Below are 21,014 nucleotides of genomic sequence, written 5' to 3'. Positions count from 1 at the left end.
CGCTCCCTCCTCAATCGGTTTGGAAATAAATTGGGTCCTTGATATATTCTCCGAGTCTTTCCCGCACCCAAGCATCCTGCTTCTCACCAGCCTGAGGAAGACTACTCACGATGCCGGTTGTGTCACCTCCACCTAGCAGGACAGCGAAGATTCCCCGCAAATGGAGGCCTTGGTAACCTGGAACACTGATATCAAATGGCTGAGAGCGCTTCCATAACTCTTCCACGATTTTAACGTGAAATTGCACCTCATCCAATCCCAGCGACAAGATCTTCTTGTGAATGCGGTAGTACTCGGATCCAATACCTGGATCGCCCAAAATGCAGCTGCCCCCGGTACCCCAGTGCTGTGCTGTCGAGAAATTGTTCGAAACGTCATCTTTGAAGGTTGGCGTGCGAGCTGCTGACACCTGCCAAGGCATGATCGGGGCATGCAATTCTGCGCCAAGCGTTTCACAGAAATCAAAATACCTGCTCCATTCGCGCGGAGCAAAGCAGAAGAACTTAGGGTAGCTATCATTTCTGTAATCATCGCGTTCCCAGCGGTCAACGGCCAGAAAGTCGAGAGGAGCTAGCTCATCTTCATCCGCCTGCTGGGAAGCTTGTTTGGGCCATACCCCGAGTTCATCCAAGTAGTCGGCTGTTTTCTTCGCCTTGTCCGATGCCTGGTTTTCGTCCGTGTAAATCCACACTGCACCGGCGGCTTCTCCTGCCCAGAGATTCACCTGCCACCCGAGCGAAACGGCAGGCTTACCGGTGTCGGGATCCTTCGTCAGAGTCCGAACCAGCCAGTGTAGTGCACGTACATATCCACGAAGGGTATTGTCAATGTTGCTAGGGATAAGCTCGACCTTATCTGCTTCACCCCGGTATTCAAGAGCTTCTTTCAGAGCATTGAGGAACGGTACTTCTGAGTCCGCTTCGTAGCCACGCTTCTGGCACTCGCCAATGAAATCAGGGTTGAGGATGTACGCAGCGCGTAGAGAGCGTGGCGCCTGGTCACTCTTCATGGTGAGTTATAGCGACTGAATGAAATTTCCAATGCTATGTCGGTGTCTGGTGGTGTCTGTCAGGACATCGTTCCCACCAGAAAAGTTGCAGGTATATGATATCAACACCGGCAGAACAGTATGATCACTTCCGATGGCTTTTTCGATATCGCTCGCAAGGGCAATCACTCTTGGTGTGCTTTCTAGACTCTCTGTTAGATCAACTTCGGGGTCGCCGTCGCCACCCTGGCCAGCATATTTGAATATTGACGATGCACCAGCTTGCACAAAGTCTGTTAAGTCGTTGTCAGTGTCATCCGATTTCGTAGGTTCGCTGAGGTCCCGGGTGCAAGCACCGAAACTCAAAAAGTTGGGGAAGCCACGGACATTGAGGTTGACGACGAGATCCACCTGCAATTCCAGTTCAGTGTTACCATTTTCGTTGACGGTGATACTGGGGTCAAATGTAAATTTATACAAGATTCCATTCTCGATGAACCGATTTGCCTGCACTTTGTAATCTCCCGGGGCCACCAACACCTGGAACTGGGGGTTCTCTTCGTCCATGTCCACCTTTTCCTTGTAGATAAGGCGGGTGTCTTTCTGAATGAGGTGCACCACCATTGTTCCTGCGGTTGTTGAGCCCGACTTTTTCAGCTGGATGGGTAGCTTGATGGCATCCGAGACTTCTATCTGATGCTGAGTCACATCGCCAGCCGTAAACAAGACAGATTCATTGCTTGATAAATCAACCTGCTTCGGAGTGAATTCATATTGAACATTATTCACGATGATTGAATCAACGCCAATAGTTGCGTTGCCATCCGATGGGAGTACTCGACGTAGCTTTGTGGTCTGTGGAACAGAACTCCAAAAATCATGGAGCAGACTGTCTTCGCTGCTGAACTTGACATGCACTTCCTCTCCCTCGAGCCCGGCTATATTGTCAATTACAACGTCTGTCGCGCTGTAATGATGAACATCGTACGTAACGTTGACATCTGAGCTTGTAGTCCCCTGTTTGACCTCCACTTGGCCTGGCTGAGCCTTTGCGGTGGCAACAGTGGTTTCATCGTCTGTGAAAACTTCTGTAGCAGCAACTCCGTAGTTGCCCCGGTTCAAGGTGACCTCAGTCTTTTGACCGAATGGCACCTCTTTCATGATAATCCCATCATCGTTTGTGAGAACCACCGTCTGGTTGGAGTAGGGAATCCATCCGGTCGACTGTCGCACACGATTGGGACGGTACCGGTTTCATCGGGCAGAGAATTCTTCCACAGACGCACCGAGTCCTTGTAGTGCTCATCTTGCGGATCGCCAGCCATTTCCAGCTGGACATCTTTGACTTGGAACTTGTCGGCTTCCCCATCCCAATTAGGCTTGAATGTGATCTTCACAAGGACTTCGACATCGTTACCGCTCGAGAAATTGCTAACCTCACATGTGAAATCGTACCAGGGATCAGTGGAAACATTGACCTCTGTATCCTCGACCTTGACGGGTGATAGCAATGCAATACCAAGGTAATCATCCTTGGTAAAGTCCACATGATTGTTGTCCTTGTCGCGTAAATCTTTAAGTTCTATCACACCCCAACTAGGCGATGAAGAACTTGCTGTGATAGTAGCGGACATCTCGATACCCGAGTCCGTCGCTCGAGACCGACGGAGATAGTTCATGATTCCGGTCATGATTGCAGGTAGTTGACCCAGGGCTTTCTAAGCTTGTTCTATGAGGATTGGGCTAGATGCCAAATTGATATGTGATATTTCAACTCGGATGGATGAGAGAGGAACTATTTATACAGCCAACTCTCCCGAAATCGTGACTATATTTGCAGGCTCAACGGGGCCGTGATAGACGCAGGAAAGATATACATTCTTGCCACTTTTGGCTAGCTGGTCTCAAGTAGTATGCGGGGTTTGCAGGCGAAACAGACGTCATGAAAAGACAGTAGCCTGTCGGAGGCAGCGACGCATAAGCCTTAGAATTCTTTACTGTCACAGAAGCACCACCTACATCAGTTTCAAGGAGTGCGGAGCCTTTATTTCATTGATGTGCTATTACTATCATGACTATTATTGATTACTTACACGACAGCTCCATGCTGCTTTCAGGTCATTGCTTTCATTAGGTTTGTAGCATACGCTGCATTTGGAGGGCTTCCATATACATCCCGTGGCTAGTAGTGGCCACCACCCAACAGCAAGTCCAGCATGATTGACTATGAATTTCGAGAACAGAAGCTCCCAGGCAGGTCGATCAACTATGCGTGACGAAATACGAGCTGCCAACCTGCAATACGTAGGTCCCCAGGATGGTAATAAATAGTTTTGGGGCCGAAGAGCAAATAAGAGACCATTGATGATCCAATAAGCCAACCATTGCAATTTGTGTTCTGTGTACCTCGAACATAGGCGGCCTGCAGGCTCAAGCCCTGATGTAAGGGCAGGGCTCACTTGCCCCAGCGCAGCTGCATACACTGGGATTACATCAATCCTTAGGGGGCTCCTTGGGCTTCCCCGCAGCTTAGCCAGCATCCACAGCGCAAGCGGGGAATCAATTGTTATGTAGCTCAGCTATCTTGACATTAGCTTACATTGCATGCATATATTGACGTAATATCTGAGCTACTTCTATATTTGGATTCTGAACGTTTAGTCAATTTCTTATGCTGGGTGAGCTACTCCGTATTGTTGGAGGTATATATGGATAGCGCCGTGAATATCTTCATAGTGCCCTTCCTTGTTCAGTCCTCCAGTTGCATTCTTGCATCGAGTACAATTTTGTTTCACAACCACGTATAAAACTCGGTCGAACGCTGGAATACAGGTTTTCTGCAGCTGTCAGCATGTTCTGGCATGAATATAAGCACAAGCACAACACTGAAAAGTTCATACGTCATGACTACTGCTCGTATTGCATGCCAAAGGCTCATTACGCGTATTCATCCATGGGTTAGTAGTCAGCATATATTCTAGAGAGGCAACAATCATGTTGGAAGGCCGTCTGTGCCGTCAAAATTCTCCTGTTGCGTTACCGCGGAATGCAGAAGGTCAACAGCAGAAATTCGATGGAAGAATTGGCGGGTAGTTTAACTAGCCCGGAGAATAAGCCACGAAAATGACATCCAGAAATTCTAACTTATTTATTTTGTGCGGAAATTGTAGTTTATGCATACTCGACTAAGTAAACGGCCCACAGTTCGACACCAGGATTTTGATACATGGGAGCCCGACTCTCTGAAAATACCTCCACATTCCAGTTTATAAGGCTATTTGTAATGCTTGATTATTCTCGTTGAGCATTCCGAAGAGAAGTCACACAGAGTATCACAAGCTGTAAGCCGCGAGAGGTCTCTCAATTTCATACCATTTTTTTTTCCTTTTTTGTTTGTTTGCCTTTCCTTTCTCTCATTCCACCAAGGCTGTTCAATATTAGGGCTGTGTGCGCAGCTGCTGTCAGATACCATGCTCTGTCTCACAATGGAGGTAAACATCAGAAACATCTACCGCAATCAGATTATCTTGTATTTCCTTTTTCCAACGCAGTGCATATTTCACTGCATCAAAACCCTGTCTAGATAAAATTCTTGACTGTGGTAGCACATTGCTGCCGAGGCAGTCACCTCCCACCAGCGATCCCTCGTAGGATCTTCTCTTCGCAACTTTAGTAATCAGCGAACATCAATGCCGCAGACAAGATATACTCAGGGGATAAGTCAAATGTAGTAACATCGTTCTATCATGCATACTTATGTCTCATTACTGATGGTCTCCTTCTAAAAAAAAAAAGAGCAAGGCAAATGGCAAGTAGACATGGCTCAATAGCACCAAGTCTGATCATTTCAATTCAAAACGAATGGCATAGGCTGCAACCAGCTGCTCTGATGCCAGTGCAGCCAGCAAACCCACCAGCGCCTTCAGCATGGGCCAACCATTATCCCCTGTCGTCACATACGCCTCCGCAATACTTATGCCTAGCTCATTCCTCTTCTGGACATAATTCGCTTGCCACCCACCGCAGCACCAGAATATACAATAGGGTATCTACATGGCCATTCAAACAGCCACCAATGGTTCATCAGAAAAGCGGCCCAGCCCCTTTATCTCATACAAGTATCTATAAACCTGCTGGCTCAGCCAATAATTTTCGGGTACATGCCTCCTTCCCTTCATAAGAAATACCCCCTTTCTTTGTAGGTGTTCCACAACTCACCATAGAAAGCACCGTTGTGAGTGAGAGTTAGGAAAAGGCCTGCATGTCTGAACGGCAATATGACATCTTGGCCTCAATTTCCTCACTAGACTGTCATACTATTTCCCATCACACAGTATATACCGTGTCGCAGTATATACATGTAGCATTTTGCATGATATAAATGTTCGGCTGCAGCGTTGGGCAAGGAGCAGAGAGTCAAAACGACTTAAGAAGCGCTGATCCCCACCTATATACACATTCAAACTACCTGTACTTGCTCAAATTAGGATATGGGTAGTGTACATTATTTTTGACATGACGTAAGCTACCTACAAAATCCCTTCCAGAGCAACAGTTGTGCTCTGTGCCCTGGGCAAAATATTCAGATTACATGAATACCTTGCACAATTTACTATGAAATCTTCCATGTCACTGGTCTCGCATACTTTTTCGGATATTCTAAGTATCTGGCTGTAAATTATAGGTTCCCCATGTTGAATTTGCAGGTGGCTTCACCGACTATACTGGCAATGAAGCAGTTGATCGCGGCTTCCAACTACTATGGCCTTCTTGATAGAACATGAAAGCATAGTATTCTCGCCGGATTTGGAAACTACAAGAACCGTAATTCTGCTTGTACAACTTGAGCACCTTGATCATGCAATGCAAAGTTCCGAACATGGATTAGCAACGTCTTCTCTTTGAAATCTTCCTCTTCGATAAGCCGCGGTAGGAACTCACTCCTGAGCCAACCCCAACAATTAATTTTGAAGGATTCTTCAGCAGCTCCATTATCTACCGGTCTCTGTCATTTCTTTATGGATGCTGGGCACTTATCTCTATCGGTATGACACTTTAAAGTAACACCTTAGATGATTCTCATCCCACGCGCTAAAACTTTTGGATATGAGCCATCAAGTAAGGCATAAACCGCACACCAGGGAAATCCTGGCCTTGGTCAACTTTACCAAGACCGCTCTTCTGTAACGTAGCAATCCCTGCACCGGTACAAGCCAGTCACATGGTTTTTATATAGCCCCTCGGGAGATGCATTCTACGGGCTACAACCCCGCCGGCAGAGGATGGCACGTCAAGAACATCAATCCACTGAAAATGGTAGAGCTTATGGTACTTCTTCGTGACCCCAACGCTACGAAACTCTCTGGGCCTTTCTGAAATCCCTCAGCGGAACTGACGATCCTACTTCCTCTCGGTCAGTAGGTAGGGTAATAGGTGCTCTTACCCGAACCGGAAACAGGTGCATCGGCCTGGTCTATTGTTTGTCAAGTGTATGGTCAATCGAATGGGCTAGTGCGCCAGGTATTTTGATGGGAATAGGGCAGGAATTTCTGCAAAGCAAGTGCCAAGTGGAAATGCGGGGGCTCATTCTCAATAGTATATCCGAGAAAGAATGTAGAAACCCGACCAGCCGGCCGGCTGCAGACCTCTTTACGGCTCGAGCTCTTTCATGAAATGCCTAGAGTTGTAGTATATGACACGTACAGCTGCGCATGCTACACCAAGGAGCAACGTAAGTACGCAAATAGTGTGCTTCTGAATCCGTCTAGTAAAGCGTTCCTTGTGCCATACACTTCCCATGATTCTGTTGGTTACGCAACCCAGGTCCTATCTTCCTCTGTTCGGGGAAAGATCTTCGAAACTTGATCTCTGCGTAACATTGCTTTTGATTCTGTGTAATCCCCGTGACATCCATTGGTATGCTGCGAATATGCCGGTTCAGAGAGTCATTTGGTTGTCGATAGAGTCGACAGAGAAATAGAGCCGTTTGCATCTCGATTATATGTACGTTATAACGAGGTGAAACACTACTACGCAAATCAGCATGTCGACCTCATGAGCTGGTGACGTACTATTGAGCCGCTGTTGCTTGTATCTAGTGCGATGATACGAATTAGATACCCCAAACTCCGTGGACCGTCAGGCTACTAAAGCCTGTCCTGATCCCTGGTAATGGCGATGTCTGCCAAAGTAAATTTGCATTGAGCAAGACACATTCCTACTTACCAATATGTCAATCCCCAAAACCTGCACAGTTCTCGTGATCGGGGGCGGACCCGCGGGCTCCTATGCGGCCACTGTGCTGGCCCGAGAGGGCATTGACACTGTGGTACTGGAAGCAGAGGAGTTCCCTCGGTACCATATTGGAGAAAGCCTTCTGCCCTCGGTGAGGTACTTTTTGGATTTTATAGACTGTTACGACAAGTTCAACGCTGGCGGTTTTCTGCGCAAGGTATCTAATCCACATCCCTCATTCACCCGTGCCAAGTACCTACACACTACTCTTAGAATCCGTTTAACAGATTGAACTCACAATATAGAATGGCGCAACATTCAAATTCAATTCCAAGCAACCGGGCTGTAAGTCCTGTGCATGTGCCTCAAGATGCCCCAACGTATGTGGCTAATGCTTCGGCAGACACAGATTTTGTCGGAGCCGGTGGAGCAGGCAACCATGCGTGGAACGTCCTCCGCTCTGAAGCAGACGAGATTCTATTCAGACATGCCGAGCTGAGTGGCGCAACTGCCTTCGATGGTGTGAAAGTGCAGGCTCATGATTTCGCTCCAACCATCAACAACACAGACACCAAACAAGAATCCCAAGACCAAGACTTGGGTAGAAGGCCGGTATCCGCAACCTGGAACCGCAAAAAGGACGGCAGCACTGGTACAATCCACTTCGAATATCTAGGTGATGCTTCCGGGCGTGCTGGCCTAATGATCAATCGATACATGAAGACTCGGATCCACAACAAACAGCTGCAGAGCATGGCACTGTGGGGATACTGGCGGGGTGCAGGCACGTATGGGCCAGGGGAAGGAGATCCGTTCTCAGAGGCCGTAACAGACGGGAGCGGGTGGGCTTGGTTTATCCCCTTACATGACGGCACGGTCTCTGTTGGGATTACGCTGAAGCAAGACCGGGTTGCACAGAAGAAGCGGGCGTATGGGTCCGAGTCCAGCAAGGACTTTTATCTTGCTTGTTTGCAGGATACGCCGGGAATTGCGCGGCTGCTAAGTGGTGCTGAACTTGTATCCTCGGAAATTAAGGCGGCGGCAGATTGGTCGTATAGTGCGAGTACGTATTCACACCCCTTCGCACGTGTTGCGGGTGATGCGGCTTGCTTTATCGACCCGCTGTTCTCGTCGGGCGTGCACCTTGCCATGACGGGCGGGCTTTCAGCAGCAGTGACTATTTGCGCGAGTCTCAGGGGTGACTGCGCCGAAGAGGAAGCTGGTGAATGGCATTCGAGCAAGGTTGGCGAGGCCCACACGCGGTTCTTGTTGGTGGTGCGCAGTGCAATGGAGCAGATCCATGGCAGGGAAAAGGCCGTTTTGAACGGGCTGGACGAAGCGAACTTCAATGTGGCATTTAACCATTTTCGGCCTATTATCCAAGGGACGGTTGATGCAGGTGGGAAACTGACCCAGGCAGAGGTGGACAGGTCAGTGGAGTTTTGCACCCGGGTGATTCGCAAGGTTGAGAGCGGATGTCTGGCAAACCTCGACAGCAGTCAGGCGGCAGAGTTTACCGCTAGGGGCGCTGCTGCTAAATACTCGGAGAGTAGCCAGTGCGATGAGGTTATGATGAAAATGGTCCGAATGAACCGGATTCTGGATCTGAACAGTTTTACGGTTGATATTGTGAATGGGATGGCGCCCAATATCGAACGGGGCACTTTGGGGCTTGTCAAGCAGGTTACTGCTTGAGCTCCATGTATGATAGGCGCGTTTATCCGAAGGACTGTTGGTTATCAGGACTTCAACAGAATGCTCCAGATTTACCAAATAAGAAGATGGTGGGCTTAGTATGCACCTCATCGCCGAGGTAACATAAAACATACCCAACCTCTGCTATTATAGTGTTATATAGTTATTCCTAGTCGTTCAATTATTGTATCAATATTGCCACTTTGTTGTTCTTTCCATTTGAGCTTTGATAAGGTAGTATCATCCGCCTGGCAAAAGTACAACAGTCGGGCTTAAGTGATGTTCAATATATCATTTGCAGCCTCAGGCATATATGGCATCCACGGAACGGGTGGTAAACGCTGATTATCAATCCATCATCGGATAGAGATCCACTCGAGTGGAGAAGGACCTCTTGTCGAGGCTTCCCTCAAATCGGTTCAACTCCGAATTGCTGGTGTATAACGTGGGTTTAAATGTGGATGGACAATGCTCCACTTCTCCTGCCCCTGACATTGACCTTTAAATCCCGGCAAGCTGCCACGAATCGTCATCACACTCCATCTTCCACATCCATCTACAGCACCTCAACGATGCCCTACACCGGCCATTGTAACTGCACCAGCGTCTCCGTCACCCTGCCGGCACAGCCGGAGAGGAGTGTAGCCTGCCACTGGTAATATTATACTCCCATACCAATCAACCATTAGTATAGGAGCTAAGCTGATTGCATACCCTGCAGCATCAACTGCAAGAAAGCTGGAGGAAGCTGTATGTCTTTTTCTATCTCTACCCTGCAGTAGCCGCCCAGGACTAACCCAACCAGCTTTCTCAATCAACTACTTCATCAATCAAAATGACATGACCATCGAAGACCCCGACCAGGCAATGAAGATCTACAGCGATCCCAACACTTCTTCGGGGAACATCGTCCAGGTGGGTTCCCGTCAACTTAAGGGCACTAGTTGAAGCGTGCCGAGCTAAATCCGTCTTTGTAGCGTCATTTTTGCTCCAGTTGTGGAAGGTCAGTTGTTAGTTTTGCTTCGCTCCTAGAACCATATGCTGAGGCAGCTTTGAACACAGCCCACTATTCACGTTGTCGCCAAAGGTCCCGGGTAAAGCGTATCTGAAAGCAGCGCTGTTTGACATTGTGTCAAAGCCAGAATCGGTGTTTTTCGGCGATAAGCAGGAGGAGTGGGTGAGCATCAACACGGCATAGTGTGCTCACTGCTCAGTGCTAGCTTGGGTGGAGCATTAGCGGAGTTAGGGTCCGGGGTTGAATGAGGGGATAATTAGCGTGATGGTCAGAGGGATTTTATAGATTTGATTCTAGTCGAGATAGTTGCTCGTCTGTCGTGAAGTTATATCTCAATAGATATAATCAAGGCAGATAGTCCTTTCAAATCTATTATGTCATACCCGCTGGCGAGGTCAATTCGCGAATAAAATCGATCAATCGGCGATTCCTTGATAGCAACAAACTTGGAAGAGCAATAAGCTCTGCCACTGCCGAGTATCCGAACCCAATCAGATAAGCGCCGGCCGGGGAAGCAGGGGGGAGTCGCCGACCAACAAACCAAGGAACCTGCCAGCCAGCAGTGACGCCTCTTCACCGCATCGACCCTTTCCTTTTTCCCATCCCTTTCCCCAGAAGCAGCAGTAGGAGCATGTCACACAGCTTCCTGTGCGGGAGCTAAGAAGCTTATTGTACATCATGGTTGATCGCCAGGACCATTTTTCTGCACCGGACAAGGCGATCGCTGCAGCGACCGGTCGCGAGGAGATTCTCACCCCACCAGCTGCCTGCCACACAGCTCAACGACCTCATCGCGATGACGACGACACCAGAAGCACTGATAACGACCTGGATGCCCTCGAGCTCCGCAATATAACCACCCAAGATGACGATGAGGCCGGCTTCTCAACCGATTCGATCTCCTCGGGCGAATATCGTATCCGCACACATCGGACCATTTCCCGCACCACTCATTCCAACAGGGAGGACACAAGCAAGGGGTTGCCGGGACGGGTTCGTCGCTTTTGGACGCGAAATGTGGTGTTGACGGTGCCGCAGAAGAGTAATCGGGATCATTTCGGTGAGTGGGCACCTCGCTTTCTGATATATACCTCGCATATTTCTCCATCCGATATATGCTTTAATGACTATTGATGCCACTAAAATGGCGCAATCGCACGTGGCTATGGCGCCAGGCAATCACGAGCTCATCCATTCACCAACAACAACGAAGAAGGAATGCAAGGCTGCTGCTGACATCCCTCATTGCTTTTTAGCTTTAGAGCGAACTTTCTTAGCTTACATTCGCACATCGGTCATGGTCGCCATGCAAGGTGTGCTGATCGCCCAATTATTTCGACTCCAGCATTTAGCTTCGCCGGATCCAGCATTGGGGTTCTATGAAGTGGGGGTCCCCCTGGCGGTTAGCTGTTATAGCGTGGCAATTCTGATAGCTGCCATGGGCGCGTATCGCTTCTGGAAGCAGCAGAATGTGGTGGCTCTGGGGACGGTGTATGCGGGGGGGTGGGAGCTGAACTGTATTGGGGTTTTGATTGGGTTGGTGAGTTGTGACTCGCTGCATTTATGTCGGGGGATATTACTAACATAAGTAGATCATTTTGACGACCTTCATTCTGTCCCTGATTATTACGGTCGAGTTGAAGCATGACGATAACTAGACCTCGGGGATGTTGATGATGACACGCCTTATGCCATGTTCTTGATGATATATGACCGATTTACAGGCTTGAGATAGCCGTCCGTCATGAATAGACGAATGTTCGGATATATCTTGAGACCGAAAAGTACCCAATGCAGAACTAGAATACAATGAAACTTTGATAATCTACATTCTTATTTTCAATACTAGTACCATGATGATGACGGACGACAATATATGTATATCCGTCACATCGAGCAGATAGAAATACTAAAGACCAGCCCATAACGAGTACGTATTATCGATTTGTTCTCATCCAAAGTATGCTCTTCCTTTTGATATGCGAGGATAAGATCGGGCGTGGTGAATGGCGAATCATAACTGTATATAAGCCTCGAGCTCGATTCCAGGAGCTTTTTTAGCGACCGTTGTATAGATAGTAGAAAGCCAGACATAAAGCCAGCAACTTACATGTTTCTCAAGCAATGGCCGGATGGTGTAGTTGGTTATCACGTATCGTTAACACCGATAAGGTCCTGGGATCGAGCCCCAGTCTGGTCATTCTTTTTTGCTCTTTTTCTTCTGGAACCGCCCCACTTTTTGAGTCCGATCCATGCCGAAGCCGAAGCCGATTCCGTTTCCAGCATCCACATCAGCCATCTACTATCTACATCTGACAACACCATCGCAAGTAACGATGTGTTTCTTCTTTTCTGGGAGTAACGGCTACTCCGATCTATTCCATGCCCGCTCTCATGAGAAAGAATGGCCGAGAGCCTGCCTGTGAGGCATGTCGCCGGCGCAAACTGGCCTGCGACCACGGAACCCCCGCTTGCCAGCGGTGTCGGCGATTGTCCTTGAAATGTGTCTATCTCGCCAATCCCCTCACTAAAGGCAGAGCAAGAAACCTGACTGAGGCTGAGTCGCCGACTGCCTTGAGCAATGAGAGCGATGGGTCCCCCAGCACGAAGACCTGCCCTGGAGCACAGTTAACCACGCCAATACTCGAAAGCTCAGCCGAGTACCTGGGGCCCACGAGTTTCGCATCCGTGTTCGTGGAACATCGGGATCGATTTGAAGTGGACCAAGCACTGAGGATTCCAGCCAGCGCAGACATCAATCGCGTCGAGGTGCAAAGTTCCACTCAGCCGGGGAACCCTACCATCACACCGAGAACGCTCCAACTGGGGATCCAGATCCTACAGAACTTGCCGGATGAGCTAACTTGCAACTTGCTCTTCGTCCATCCAATGGCCTTAATGGATGCCTGCTTCCGGCCAGCTTATCGGATCGCTTCTGATAAGATGTGGGATGAGTATCGAGACGTGCTCCGGCTGCGAAACAGCGAGCACCTACAGTATGTTGCGAAGCGGTTTTCAGAGTGCAGTCTCACGCCATTGCCGGCTGAACAGAATCCACACCGCTGGATCGAGTCTTTCTCGGGAAAGAGAACGCGTTGGGAGCTGCTAGGGTCATTGTTCACTATTTGGTCGTCTGCGGCTTCACAGTTGCCGGTACAACACGATGTCATTACTCAGTACTGTCGACAACATGCATTCAAGGGGCCCAAAGAACTCATGGTGCATTTTAAACGGTGTGCATCCATGTGCATCGAGCTATGCAGCCAGCTGGGTGCTATTAACATTCTCTTTGTAAATTTGGCATTCAAGCATAACATCCTTGAGAGCATTGCCAGCGGTGATAAGAGTAAGTCCTGCTTAGGATATCTGCACAGAGAACACACAGCTGATCATCAGGTCTTTCATGTTGGCGACAACATGGCGATGTGATTGCAGTCACAACATCAATTGGTCTTCACCGGGAATTGTCGTCCGACTGGGAGGAGGTCTCTTTCCAGCACGAACTCAAACGACGCGTCTACGCATCGATTTACAATTTCGACAAGGTTATCTCTACCTTCACCGGAAGACCACCGCTTCTGAACAGAAAATACTCGACAACTCAGTTGCCCCTGGATATTAACGACGAGGATATATTTTCCGACAGGATTGGCAATGCCGTAGCCAAGCTCAACTCCGATGGCTGGGACAGCAGTCTGGATCGACAACCGTATCCAACCACAATCCTAAGAGCGCGCGCAATGCTAGCAAGGAACCGCGAAGAGATGCTAGAAGTATTAGAGACTTCTCAGGATAGCATCACTGACGCTGCAGTACAAACATGCCTGTATGCCCTCAGCCCAAGATACACCCCTAATCACCCACAACTTCTGACAAGCAAACAGTCAACTCAAAGGACAAGCTACAGACATCTATGCACAGTTTCCTAAGGTCATCAAGTTCAAGACAGAAGACATCCACGACCGCGACATCCCCGGCCAGCTACTCGCCTTGCGCGTTCTTGTGCGCCTGGACTTTTTACTCAACCTGTTCATCCTAGAGAGACTTCTGACCCGACACAGAGTGGCCGACGAACAAGCTCTGATCCAGGTTAGCCATGAAATGGTAGGATTAACCCTGATATATTGGAAGCACAAGGACCGGTTCGAGAACCACGTTGATTTCTCCTGGCTGGTATGATACTCCACCATTTACCCAATAAATACATGTACTTCATACTAAGCCAGCATGCCAGGCTATGTCCTACGCCGTCCCAGGCAGCGGCATCCTCTGCCTCGAGCTTCTCCGGCAATCCAGCTCCCCCGAAACATACACCTTAGATCTTCCCCGATCGGACATCATCCAGAACCTCAGTGTGCTGGTCGCCTTTCTCGACTGGCTCCGGCCCTCCGAATCCGACATCGCAGCCAAGGCGCAAATCAAGGGGATATTGCAACGCTCACTGGACCGAATCCTCAGCATGCCGGCATCGCTACAAAGTCCGACGAGAGCCCTAGACGCGCTACCGGACCTTATAGGCGCAGACCCCCATCTCGACCTGTTGAATACATTCACATGGGTAGACTGGGACGCAGCATTATAGTTTATATTCACCACTACTATCCCTACTATACATCTAATAAATCTAATATAATCTAACATAACAATAATACCCAACCCCAACGCTATGCAATCCAAAACCAAATCAAATATCCCATCCCCCAAACCCCAAGAATGGACTCATCATGCGCACGCCATCTCCATACAACTGGACCAAAATCGGATAAATCCACACCGGCAAAGTCCACATCATGAAAACCGCTACCCATATAAATCCAACCCCACGCCTAAACCCTCTCGGCACAAATACACTCACAGGAGCCAGCAACATCTCAGCAAGCATCTCCCCCGCCACACCCAGAATCTGTAACGCGAAGAACCACACCGACCCGCTTTCATCAATCCGCACTCCAAACCCTACATCCATGCCCGTATGCACTAAACCTGAAACAATGAATGCGAAAATCACCCGGAAGCACCACTGGAATCGGACCGGAAGACGCAGGATAGATCCCGAGACGAAATCGGCGTTCGAGCAGAGAAGTTGGCGGAGGGTTTGGTGCCATGTTTTTCTGTAGCATTGCATACTTCGTTAGTATATGGTCTGAAGAATGAAAGGGAGGGAACTGTTCGCATACCCCCAGAACCTTCTAATCGACCACGCATCCAGCAAGCCACCCCCGACAGGCGGCCACATACTCGGTTCCTGGCCCAATGTTACAGCCACCACCGCGGCAGAGGTATATCCCGCGACGATGAACGCGCGAGCCACGATTCCAAACGAGAGTGTGAAGAGGAATCTAAGCACGAGGTCATCTTTGCCCCAGCCACTATGATACCAGAACGGGAGGAGAATTTCGTCCGGTCGAACGGGTAATTTATCCACTGCGCGGCCGAGATATGGATCGGTGGTCTCGAGGGTGAGGAGCTGGATGATTGCGATAGAGATGGTGAGTTTGAGTAGGGAGGTGAGGAGGAATTGAGTCCGAGTTGGGATCTTGTTAAACGTGGTGAGAGCGCGGATTTGCCAGGGGGTGTTGATGCGGCGGTAGTTGAAGGAGAGGTTTAGGGACCAGAGGTATTTTTTGAGGAGGGATTTGCTTTGTGGTTTATTTGGTGATTTGTCGGATGTTTGCTTCAGCCTTGTGTTGTTGTACGCTAGCTGTTTATCGTAGTCCGCGCGCGTGAGAACCAGTAAATCTATCCCGTTGAGAACGTTCATCCAACACATTGCGACGAGCGGAGCGCCGAAGCGGGTGCCGTGGAGGTGGGCATTTGCGCTGATTTGCATGCAGTAGGCGAGGACGAGTACGAGGAGGGAGGCAATTGGTCGGAGGGGAGAATTAGCCGGGGTGAAGGCAACAGTGGTGCCGGTTAGGAGCTGGATAGCGAGGAATTGGGCCGGGGGGATCCATTGTGGCATTTTTTTTTTTTACCGATTTTCTGATTTTATTCCGGGAAGGGGGAGGATAGGAAGATTAAAAGAACGCGATCGTGGGGGCTGGGAGGCATTATTATAAGCTGGGGGGATTGTGGGTTTGGAATGCGGCTGAGATTTGAACTGCAGAGCTGAATTGCCTGATTAGGATAGGGTGAGGGGATTGATTGGGCGGAGCGGGTCGGATGAGTGAGACTGATCGGCGACTAGTGATGGATGTGCAGCAATCAGCGATTAAGATCGGGCGACGTGGGTCATTGGTAGTCTACACTGCGCTTGTGGTTGTAAATCAATTGGAGTTTACTATGGAAGTGTCATAGAATGGATGAATGTATAATGTATGACGTCTTCTAAATAGTATAGTATAGTGTAGTGTAATAGACAATTATTATATACAAGACCCATCATATCTGTTGCACGTGACACAAGGCATCCTGTCTGTCCAAGGGATGAGGAAAAAATAAAGTAATACAGTAGAAGAATATGTCGATGAATGAAGAGAACAAAACAGGGATGCCAAAGGCGAGGTCCAGCCGTAGCCCGTCACGAAGCCACACTATGAATGCTGCAACCATTGCCGTGTCAGCTAACCAATCCAGTCTGCAGTGGCCCCGCTCCATACAAAGGCCAGCGACGCCGACCGAAGACCACACGAGGGACTCTCTTCAGACTCCTCATACTACTGCTGCTGCTGCTGCTGCTGCTGCTGCTGTTGTTGTTCGAAGCACCCGCCTTGTCTGCATTTGCCGACACCCGCGTCAGCCCATTCAGCTGGTTGTTCTGTTGGCTATCTGCAGCACGACGCTTGACCATAGCCCGCACAGCATTGGTGATCTGGACCCGGATGAGAGGCACAGCCGTAGCCTCATTGGGTGTAGAGTGGTAGGAGGTGGTGAAGTCATCATCGTCTTCTTCATCAAGGTGGAAGGATGCCATGCGCCGACGCACGTCTTGCTGGGCGGCTTCAATGGACCGGTTCAGGAGAGTGTGGTGAGCAAGGCATCGGCGCAGATCGGGGTTCTTTGTAGAGGCTTCCTTGTGAAGCTTGTCGCGGGAGAGAGCGGCCATGCGAGTGGGGAAGGGAGAGACGGAGCGACGAGCCATGGGAGGAATACGGCTGTTGGTGCGGGTGGCCTGACGCATCAGGTAAGGAGGAAGTTCGATACCGGCCATTGTGTTTGACGTTGTGAAGAATAAGTGTCGAGGAGGTAATTGATGTAGAGGAGTGCTGGTGATAATCGCACTGGGAGGTAGTGGTGGCAATACGTAGTCGTCGTGTTATTGCATTAAGGATATTGATGTGATGTGCGAGTTTGATTGTTCTGGTTGTAATCTGACTTCCAGATCAGGGGCAGGAATCAGGGCAATCTTTATACTTCTCCCCTGGACCAGCAATTCCTGAGTTCTGAAGATAGCTCGCACTTGCATACTTTGCGCAGGGCTGGTGGAGTCTAGGCCATTGCCACTGGTGGCCGAGTCCGAAGGCCCACTCATCGGCCGTGAAGAAAGCATGATAAGGTCCCAAGAGCTGTCAAAGTGCAATCAATACAATAAGGTGCGTCTAGCCAGCGCCGAGTCTTGCTGGGCACCGGCCGAACCCCAGACGTGGAAAAGCTAGGGCACCGGTGTTCGCCGGCCGGTGGCGAGCAGAGTTTGGTCTTTGCGTCATTGACTTGAAATACCGGCCGCTGATGGGCCGAGTTTGGGCACTGCCTCGTGAGACTGGGGTCGGCTAATACTCCTGTACTATTGGGATAACCTGCTGCCCTGTGTCTTCTGCCCCAATAGGGCAGGTCAAAGTAGAGACTAGATGTTGCTGCTCCGACTGTCATATGGTATATACTACATCTCTAAGGGTAGTGACCTATCCTGATATGTTTTGACAAATATGCTCGTATCCAGGGCGAATATGCTTGTCATAGACGGATGATATGCCATAGGACATGAATAAACATGCAGTCGATCTAGCAACGGCCCAGGCCTCTGTCCAGAATCTCGATCAAGTGGATAAGTGAATACCCCAGATCGCCGTAATCTGCAGCATGGTCTAAGAACTAGGATCACTATTTTCTCCAACATGAGGCTCATATCTCCAAACTGATATCAACACCAGACTCTATTGAGTATAGTATAGTCATGACCAGCGACGATCACCTTCACATCCCACATGGCCCAGCAGGGACGGGGGGGTATAGATTATCTAATGTCCCCCCCCCCCCCGATGGCAAAACCCCCAGGTTCCACCCATAAGAAGCAAGAACCAAGCCTCTTTGTTCCCACCAGCCCGTGCACGTCCTTCGGCGACGCCGAAACGCCTATGAGATTGAGTCAAGCTCAACTCTCTATTCTTCCACTTGCGGTAATCGCTCTCTGCTCTGAATCAAGGCTTCCTCATCCACCTCAGAGCCGCAGACCCATTCGATCGGTTTACGCCGGCAGCCCTAATATTGCGCAGATCACACCTACAAGCCTCAACTAGGGCTCTCGGATAGTCCCCGTGCAGAATTACATGCTCCACCAAAATCAGGAAATAGTCCAAGATATTAGATATTACTACCAGTATATCGAGATATGAAGATCGATCGAGACTCTAAAACGGAAAAAAGATCTAAAGCAAAACTCCACTCATACCCACCATCAAGATCGTCCACAACACCCCCATCCACATGGCCATCCCACGTCCTCCTCCAACCCTGACACCAGCCGCACCATTCTCCGACAACGATGCACGCGAAGTACTAGCATTCGACACATTCGACATCGCCGTGCCAACCCACGCATTCCAGTTCGTCAACTTATCCGGACACTGCGTCGTAATCTTCTCTCCAATCATCTGCGCCACGAACTTCCCATCCCTACTCAACGTAACCACAACCTCACCCGTGCGATTATCCATCGGCACACTCCCAAAATACAATCCTCTCCCACCACCACCACTCGGCGTATCCAACCAGTCCACGGACTTATTCTCCCCACCACCAATACTCACTTCCACTTCCGCGGTATCCTCCAACAACGCCTGGAAAAACACTTCATCCTTCAAGACCTGCCCCGGCGGCACGGTCTGCTGGCCCTGTGTGACCGAATTACCCGTAGTTAAGCCGGCCTTGCATGCCCACGCCGGCGTAACCCTATACCAAACCACCACCCCTTCCTTCTCAATCACCCCCTTCCCACTCCCATTCTTGTATTCGCCCACAATGTACGGAAGAAACATCCGCCACGCGTCATGCACCATCCCGGTCGCGTAGTTAAACGGCGCCTCCCCGAACGAAAATATCCCTAGCTCGTTCTCGTGCAGCGGGCCGATGTAATGCGACTCGCCGAAGTCGTTCCACGTAAGGATTTCCACATATTGCGGCTGTAAGTCGAGAACCTGCTTCCACCGCGTATGCCACAGTCCATCGCCCTGCCATACCCAGTTCTTGTGGTACCGTACCATGTCGGTGTAGAACCACGGGCTGACAGGCATAATGTACGGCTTGCCTTTGGGTTTCAGGGCAGAGATGTACTCTTCGTCTGTGGACGTGTTCATCTGCGTCGTCCCGTATGGCCATGCGCTCCAGGAGAGTAACCCGTCCACGACATCTTCGCTTGCTAGTTGCTCGGGGGTTCGGACGGACCATTCAGGCATGAAATAGATATTGGGTACCTTTTTCTTGATGGTGGACCAATCAGACAGGGATTCGTAACCCTCGAAGGTGGAGACCAATGGATGTTGGTTGTCGACGCGGTAGTAAGCCGTATGATTGGCGTAGCTTTGCAAAACTTTCAGGACTTGGTCGGGAGGCCAATGACCGTCGCCGGAGTAGTCGAGGGACAGGAAAAGCTTGAAGTCATGTTTTGCTGCGACGGTGAGGGCGTCTGTTAGGAGCTGGTCGGTGTTGGCGGCGCCATAGCCGGTGTTTAAGGCGAAGGCGTCGATTTGAGCATCTTTGGCGGCGGTGATGTCGCGTGTCCAATGCGCTTGGGTGAAGTTTTCGGCGTTGGCAAGCTGAGAGGAGAGTTAGTGAGTGGAGTTTGGTAGGAATTGGGTGCTGGGGGAAACGGACGATGAAATGCGCGAAGACGTCTTTGGCTTGGACGTGGACGCTCAACGCCACGAGGACGAGGGCGAGCCAGATGATGTTGGCCATACTGGCTGGCTGGCTGGCAGGTTTGGACGGGTGTACGGAGTCCTTTCCTACTTTTCTCTACCTGCGACCTAATTCAAGACCGAGGAAGTGGGAACGAGCGATACATAAGTAGTAAGGTAGAATTGGTACAGTACGTATGTGGGTTTCCCCCGGAATTTTTACTTCAATGCATTGTGATAGTCAGGAGATAAAAGCTGAGCTATGTGAACTGTAACTGAGAAAAGCAGTAGCCTAGTGAAGGCGCAGCATGCAGTGCGTGAACACAGTTGTCAAAGCAGAGGCAGACAGAGGAAGCAGACTAGCAGAGGGGAGGGAAAGAAGAAGTAGAGGGGATTATCGTTCCGAGTGGACTCCATTGCGTAGGCTCATCTCGTAGCGGTCAAAGTCACAGGCTCGGAGGATTAGGCTTCAATGCTTAGATGAGATGCGCAGCAAAACAGAGTTCAATGTTTTCTCGTAAGAGAGGAAAAAATCGAATACGAGTAAGCGAGCTTTGAATTTGTGTAAGGAAGAGAGGCATACGATAGTTGGACGAGGATGAAGCTTGTTGTCTGTCGGCCAGCGTGTAGCTGCTTGCTTGGTAAGTAGACCTGAAGGAAGGGGGTGGTAGTGGAAAAAAACACCCCGGATTGACAGGGCCACGGACCGTAGTGGCTGTTGATTATTGATAGTCAGACTCTGACTACTGCATTGTCAATCCGACTATTGATTGTCTCGGATGTGATTCATCAGCTGCTTGCTGTGTGTCTGGGCGACTTCGCGGAACTCAAAACCCTAAAGGGGTCGCGCGCGACGCGGTGAATGCGAACTCTGCCTCTCTATGAACATGACAGGTCGTCTATCAGTCAGTCTTTCGGATTCGGTTCGCCGTGGTTCTAGCCAGTGGTCCCCGATTATCTTCAGCGAGTGACCGAGATCGGGGAACTGTCTCGAACGTTGCAAGGTCCAACGTTGTTGATGACCCGGAGA

General features: G+C 49.8%; 8 protein-coding genes and 1 non-coding gene across 9 annotated transcripts; 5 read left to right on the top strand and 4 right to left on the bottom strand.

Moving 5' to 3' along the window:
• Positions 1 to 10: 10 nt before the first annotated feature.
• Positions 11 to 2,679, bottom strand: BO87DRAFT_422148 (uncharacterized protein; the record flags this gene model as incomplete). The annotated part of the gene is made up of 3 exons (XM_025627102.1): positions 11 to 994; positions 1,076 to 2,212; positions 2,275 to 2,679. The coding sequence occupies 3 exons, from the start codon at positions 2,677 to 2,679 to the stop codon at positions 11 to 13; spliced, it is 2,526 nt and encodes an 841-aa protein (XP_025483595.1).
• A 4,538-nt stretch (positions 2,680 to 7,217) lies between these two features.
• On the top strand, positions 7,218 to 8,917 carry BO87DRAFT_299669 (NAD(P)/FAD-dependent oxidoreductase; the record flags this gene model as incomplete). The annotated part of the gene is made up of 3 exons (XM_025619101.1): positions 7,218 to 7,439; positions 7,528 to 7,567; positions 7,626 to 8,917. 3 exons carry the CDS (start codon positions 7,218 to 7,220, stop codon positions 8,915 to 8,917), a joined length of 1,554 nt encoding a protein of 517 aa, XP_025483594.1.
• Positions 8,918 to 9,489: 572 nt separating this feature from the next.
• Positions 9,490 to 10,115, top strand: BO87DRAFT_383007 (GFA family protein; the record flags this gene model as incomplete). Its single annotated transcript, XM_025624636.1, has 5 exons — positions 9,490 to 9,572; positions 9,639 to 9,667; positions 9,723 to 9,832; positions 9,895 to 9,920; positions 9,980 to 10,115. The coding sequence occupies 5 exons, from the start codon at positions 9,490 to 9,492 to the stop codon at positions 10,113 to 10,115; spliced, it is 384 nt and encodes a 127-aa protein (XP_025483593.1).
• A 365-nt stretch (positions 10,116 to 10,480) lies between these two features.
• On the top strand, positions 10,481 to 11,748 carry BO87DRAFT_455690 (DUF202 domain-containing protein). The gene is made up of 3 exons (XM_025628677.1): positions 10,481 to 10,992; positions 11,189 to 11,472; positions 11,525 to 11,748. Exons 1-3 carry the CDS (start codon positions 10,611 to 10,613, stop codon positions 11,588 to 11,590), a joined length of 732 nt encoding a protein of 243 aa, XP_025483592.1. The 5' UTR covers positions 10,481 to 10,610; the 3' UTR covers positions 11,591 to 11,748.
• Positions 11,749 to 12,058: 310 nt separating this feature from the next.
• Positions 12,059 to 12,132, top strand: BO87DRAFT_t62. The gene has a single exon. It is a non-coding gene; the product is annotated as a tRNA-Val (tRNA).
• Positions 12,133 to 12,269: 137 nt separating this feature from the next.
• BO87DRAFT_455689 (transcription factor) lies at positions 12,270 to 14,528 on the top strand. Its single transcript, XM_025628676.1, has 4 exons — positions 12,270 to 13,278; positions 13,329 to 13,758; positions 13,817 to 14,105; positions 14,167 to 14,528. Exons 1-4 carry the CDS (start codon positions 12,315 to 12,317, stop codon positions 14,512 to 14,514), a joined length of 2,031 nt encoding a protein of 676 aa, XP_025483591.1. The 5' UTR covers positions 12,270 to 12,314; the 3' UTR covers positions 14,515 to 14,528.
• A 31-nt stretch (positions 14,529 to 14,559) lies between these two features.
• Positions 14,560 to 15,959, bottom strand: BO87DRAFT_403753 (wax synthase family protein). Its single transcript, XM_025625801.1, has 2 exons — positions 15,110 to 15,959; positions 14,560 to 15,043 (listed from the first exon to the last, which is right to left on the bottom strand). The coding sequence occupies exons 1-2, from the start codon at positions 15,892 to 15,894 to the stop codon at positions 14,617 to 14,619; spliced, it is 1,212 nt and encodes a 403-aa protein (XP_025483590.1). The 5' UTR covers positions 15,895 to 15,959; the 3' UTR covers positions 14,560 to 14,616.
• A 381-nt stretch (positions 15,960 to 16,340) lies between these two features.
• Positions 16,341 to 17,307, bottom strand: BO87DRAFT_373031 (uncharacterized protein). Its single transcript, XM_025622439.1, has one exon. The coding sequence runs from the start codon at positions 17,080 to 17,082 to the stop codon at positions 16,492 to 16,494; it is 591 nt and encodes a 196-aa protein (XP_025483589.1). The 5' UTR covers positions 17,083 to 17,307; the 3' UTR covers positions 16,341 to 16,491.
• Positions 17,308 to 18,517: 1,210 nt separating this feature from the next.
• Positions 18,518 to 20,045, bottom strand: BO87DRAFT_326379 (glycoside hydrolase family 71 protein; the record flags this gene model as incomplete). Its single annotated transcript, XM_025620140.1, has 2 exons — positions 18,518 to 19,903; positions 19,962 to 20,045. The coding sequence occupies 2 exons, from the start codon at positions 20,043 to 20,045 to the stop codon at positions 18,518 to 18,520; spliced, it is 1,470 nt and encodes a 489-aa protein (XP_025483588.1).
• Between the last annotated feature and the right edge of the window lie 969 nt (positions 20,046 to 21,014).

The sequence above is a fragment of the Aspergillus neoniger genome, assembly GCF_003184625.1.
Source record: "Aspergillus neoniger CBS 115656 unplaced genomic scaffold BO87scaffold_4, whole genome shotgun sequence".
NCBI classification, from domain to species: domain Eukaryota; kingdom Fungi; phylum Ascomycota; class Eurotiomycetes; order Eurotiales; family Aspergillaceae; genus Aspergillus; species Aspergillus neoniger.
This window is presented reverse-complemented; position numbering and strand designations above follow the sequence as displayed.

Bases quoted from the DNA above. Each gene is read 5' to 3' on its own strand.
- BO87DRAFT_455690 (XM_025628677.1), top strand. From the start codon at position 10,611: ATGGTTGATCGCCAGGACCATTTTTCTGCACCGGACAAGGCGATCGCT. The intron at 10,993-11,188 runs GTGAGTGGGCAC...ATTGCTTTTTAG, and splicing joins GAGTAATCGGGATCATTTCG to CTTTAGAGCGAACTTTCTTA. The intron at 11,473-11,524 runs GTGAGTTGTGAC...TAACATAAGTAG, and splicing joins TTGGGGTTTTGATTGGGTTG to ATCATTTTGACGACCTTCAT.
- BO87DRAFT_455689 (XM_025628676.1), top strand. From the start codon at position 12,315: ATGCCCGCTCTCATGAGAAAGAATGGCCGAGAGCCTGCCTGTGAGGCA. The intron at 13,759-13,816 runs GTATGCCCTCAG...ACAAGCAAACAG, and splicing joins GCTGCAGTACAAACATGCCT to TCAACTCAAAGGACAAGCTA. The intron at 14,106-14,166 runs GTATGATACTCC...CCAGCATGCCAG, and splicing joins ACGTTGATTTCTCCTGGCTG to GCTATGTCCTACGCCGTCCC.
- BO87DRAFT_403753 (XM_025625801.1), bottom strand. From the start codon at position 15,894: ATGCCACAATGGATCCCCCCGGCCCAATTCCTCGCTATCCAGCTCCTA. The intron at 15,044-15,109 runs GTATGCGAACAG...GCAATGCTACAG, and splicing joins TCGATTAGAAGGTTCTGGGG to AAAAACATGGCACCAAACCC.
- BO87DRAFT_373031 (XM_025622439.1), bottom strand. From the start codon at position 17,082: ATGGCCGGTATCGAACTTCCTCCTTACCTGATGCGTCAGGCCACCCGC.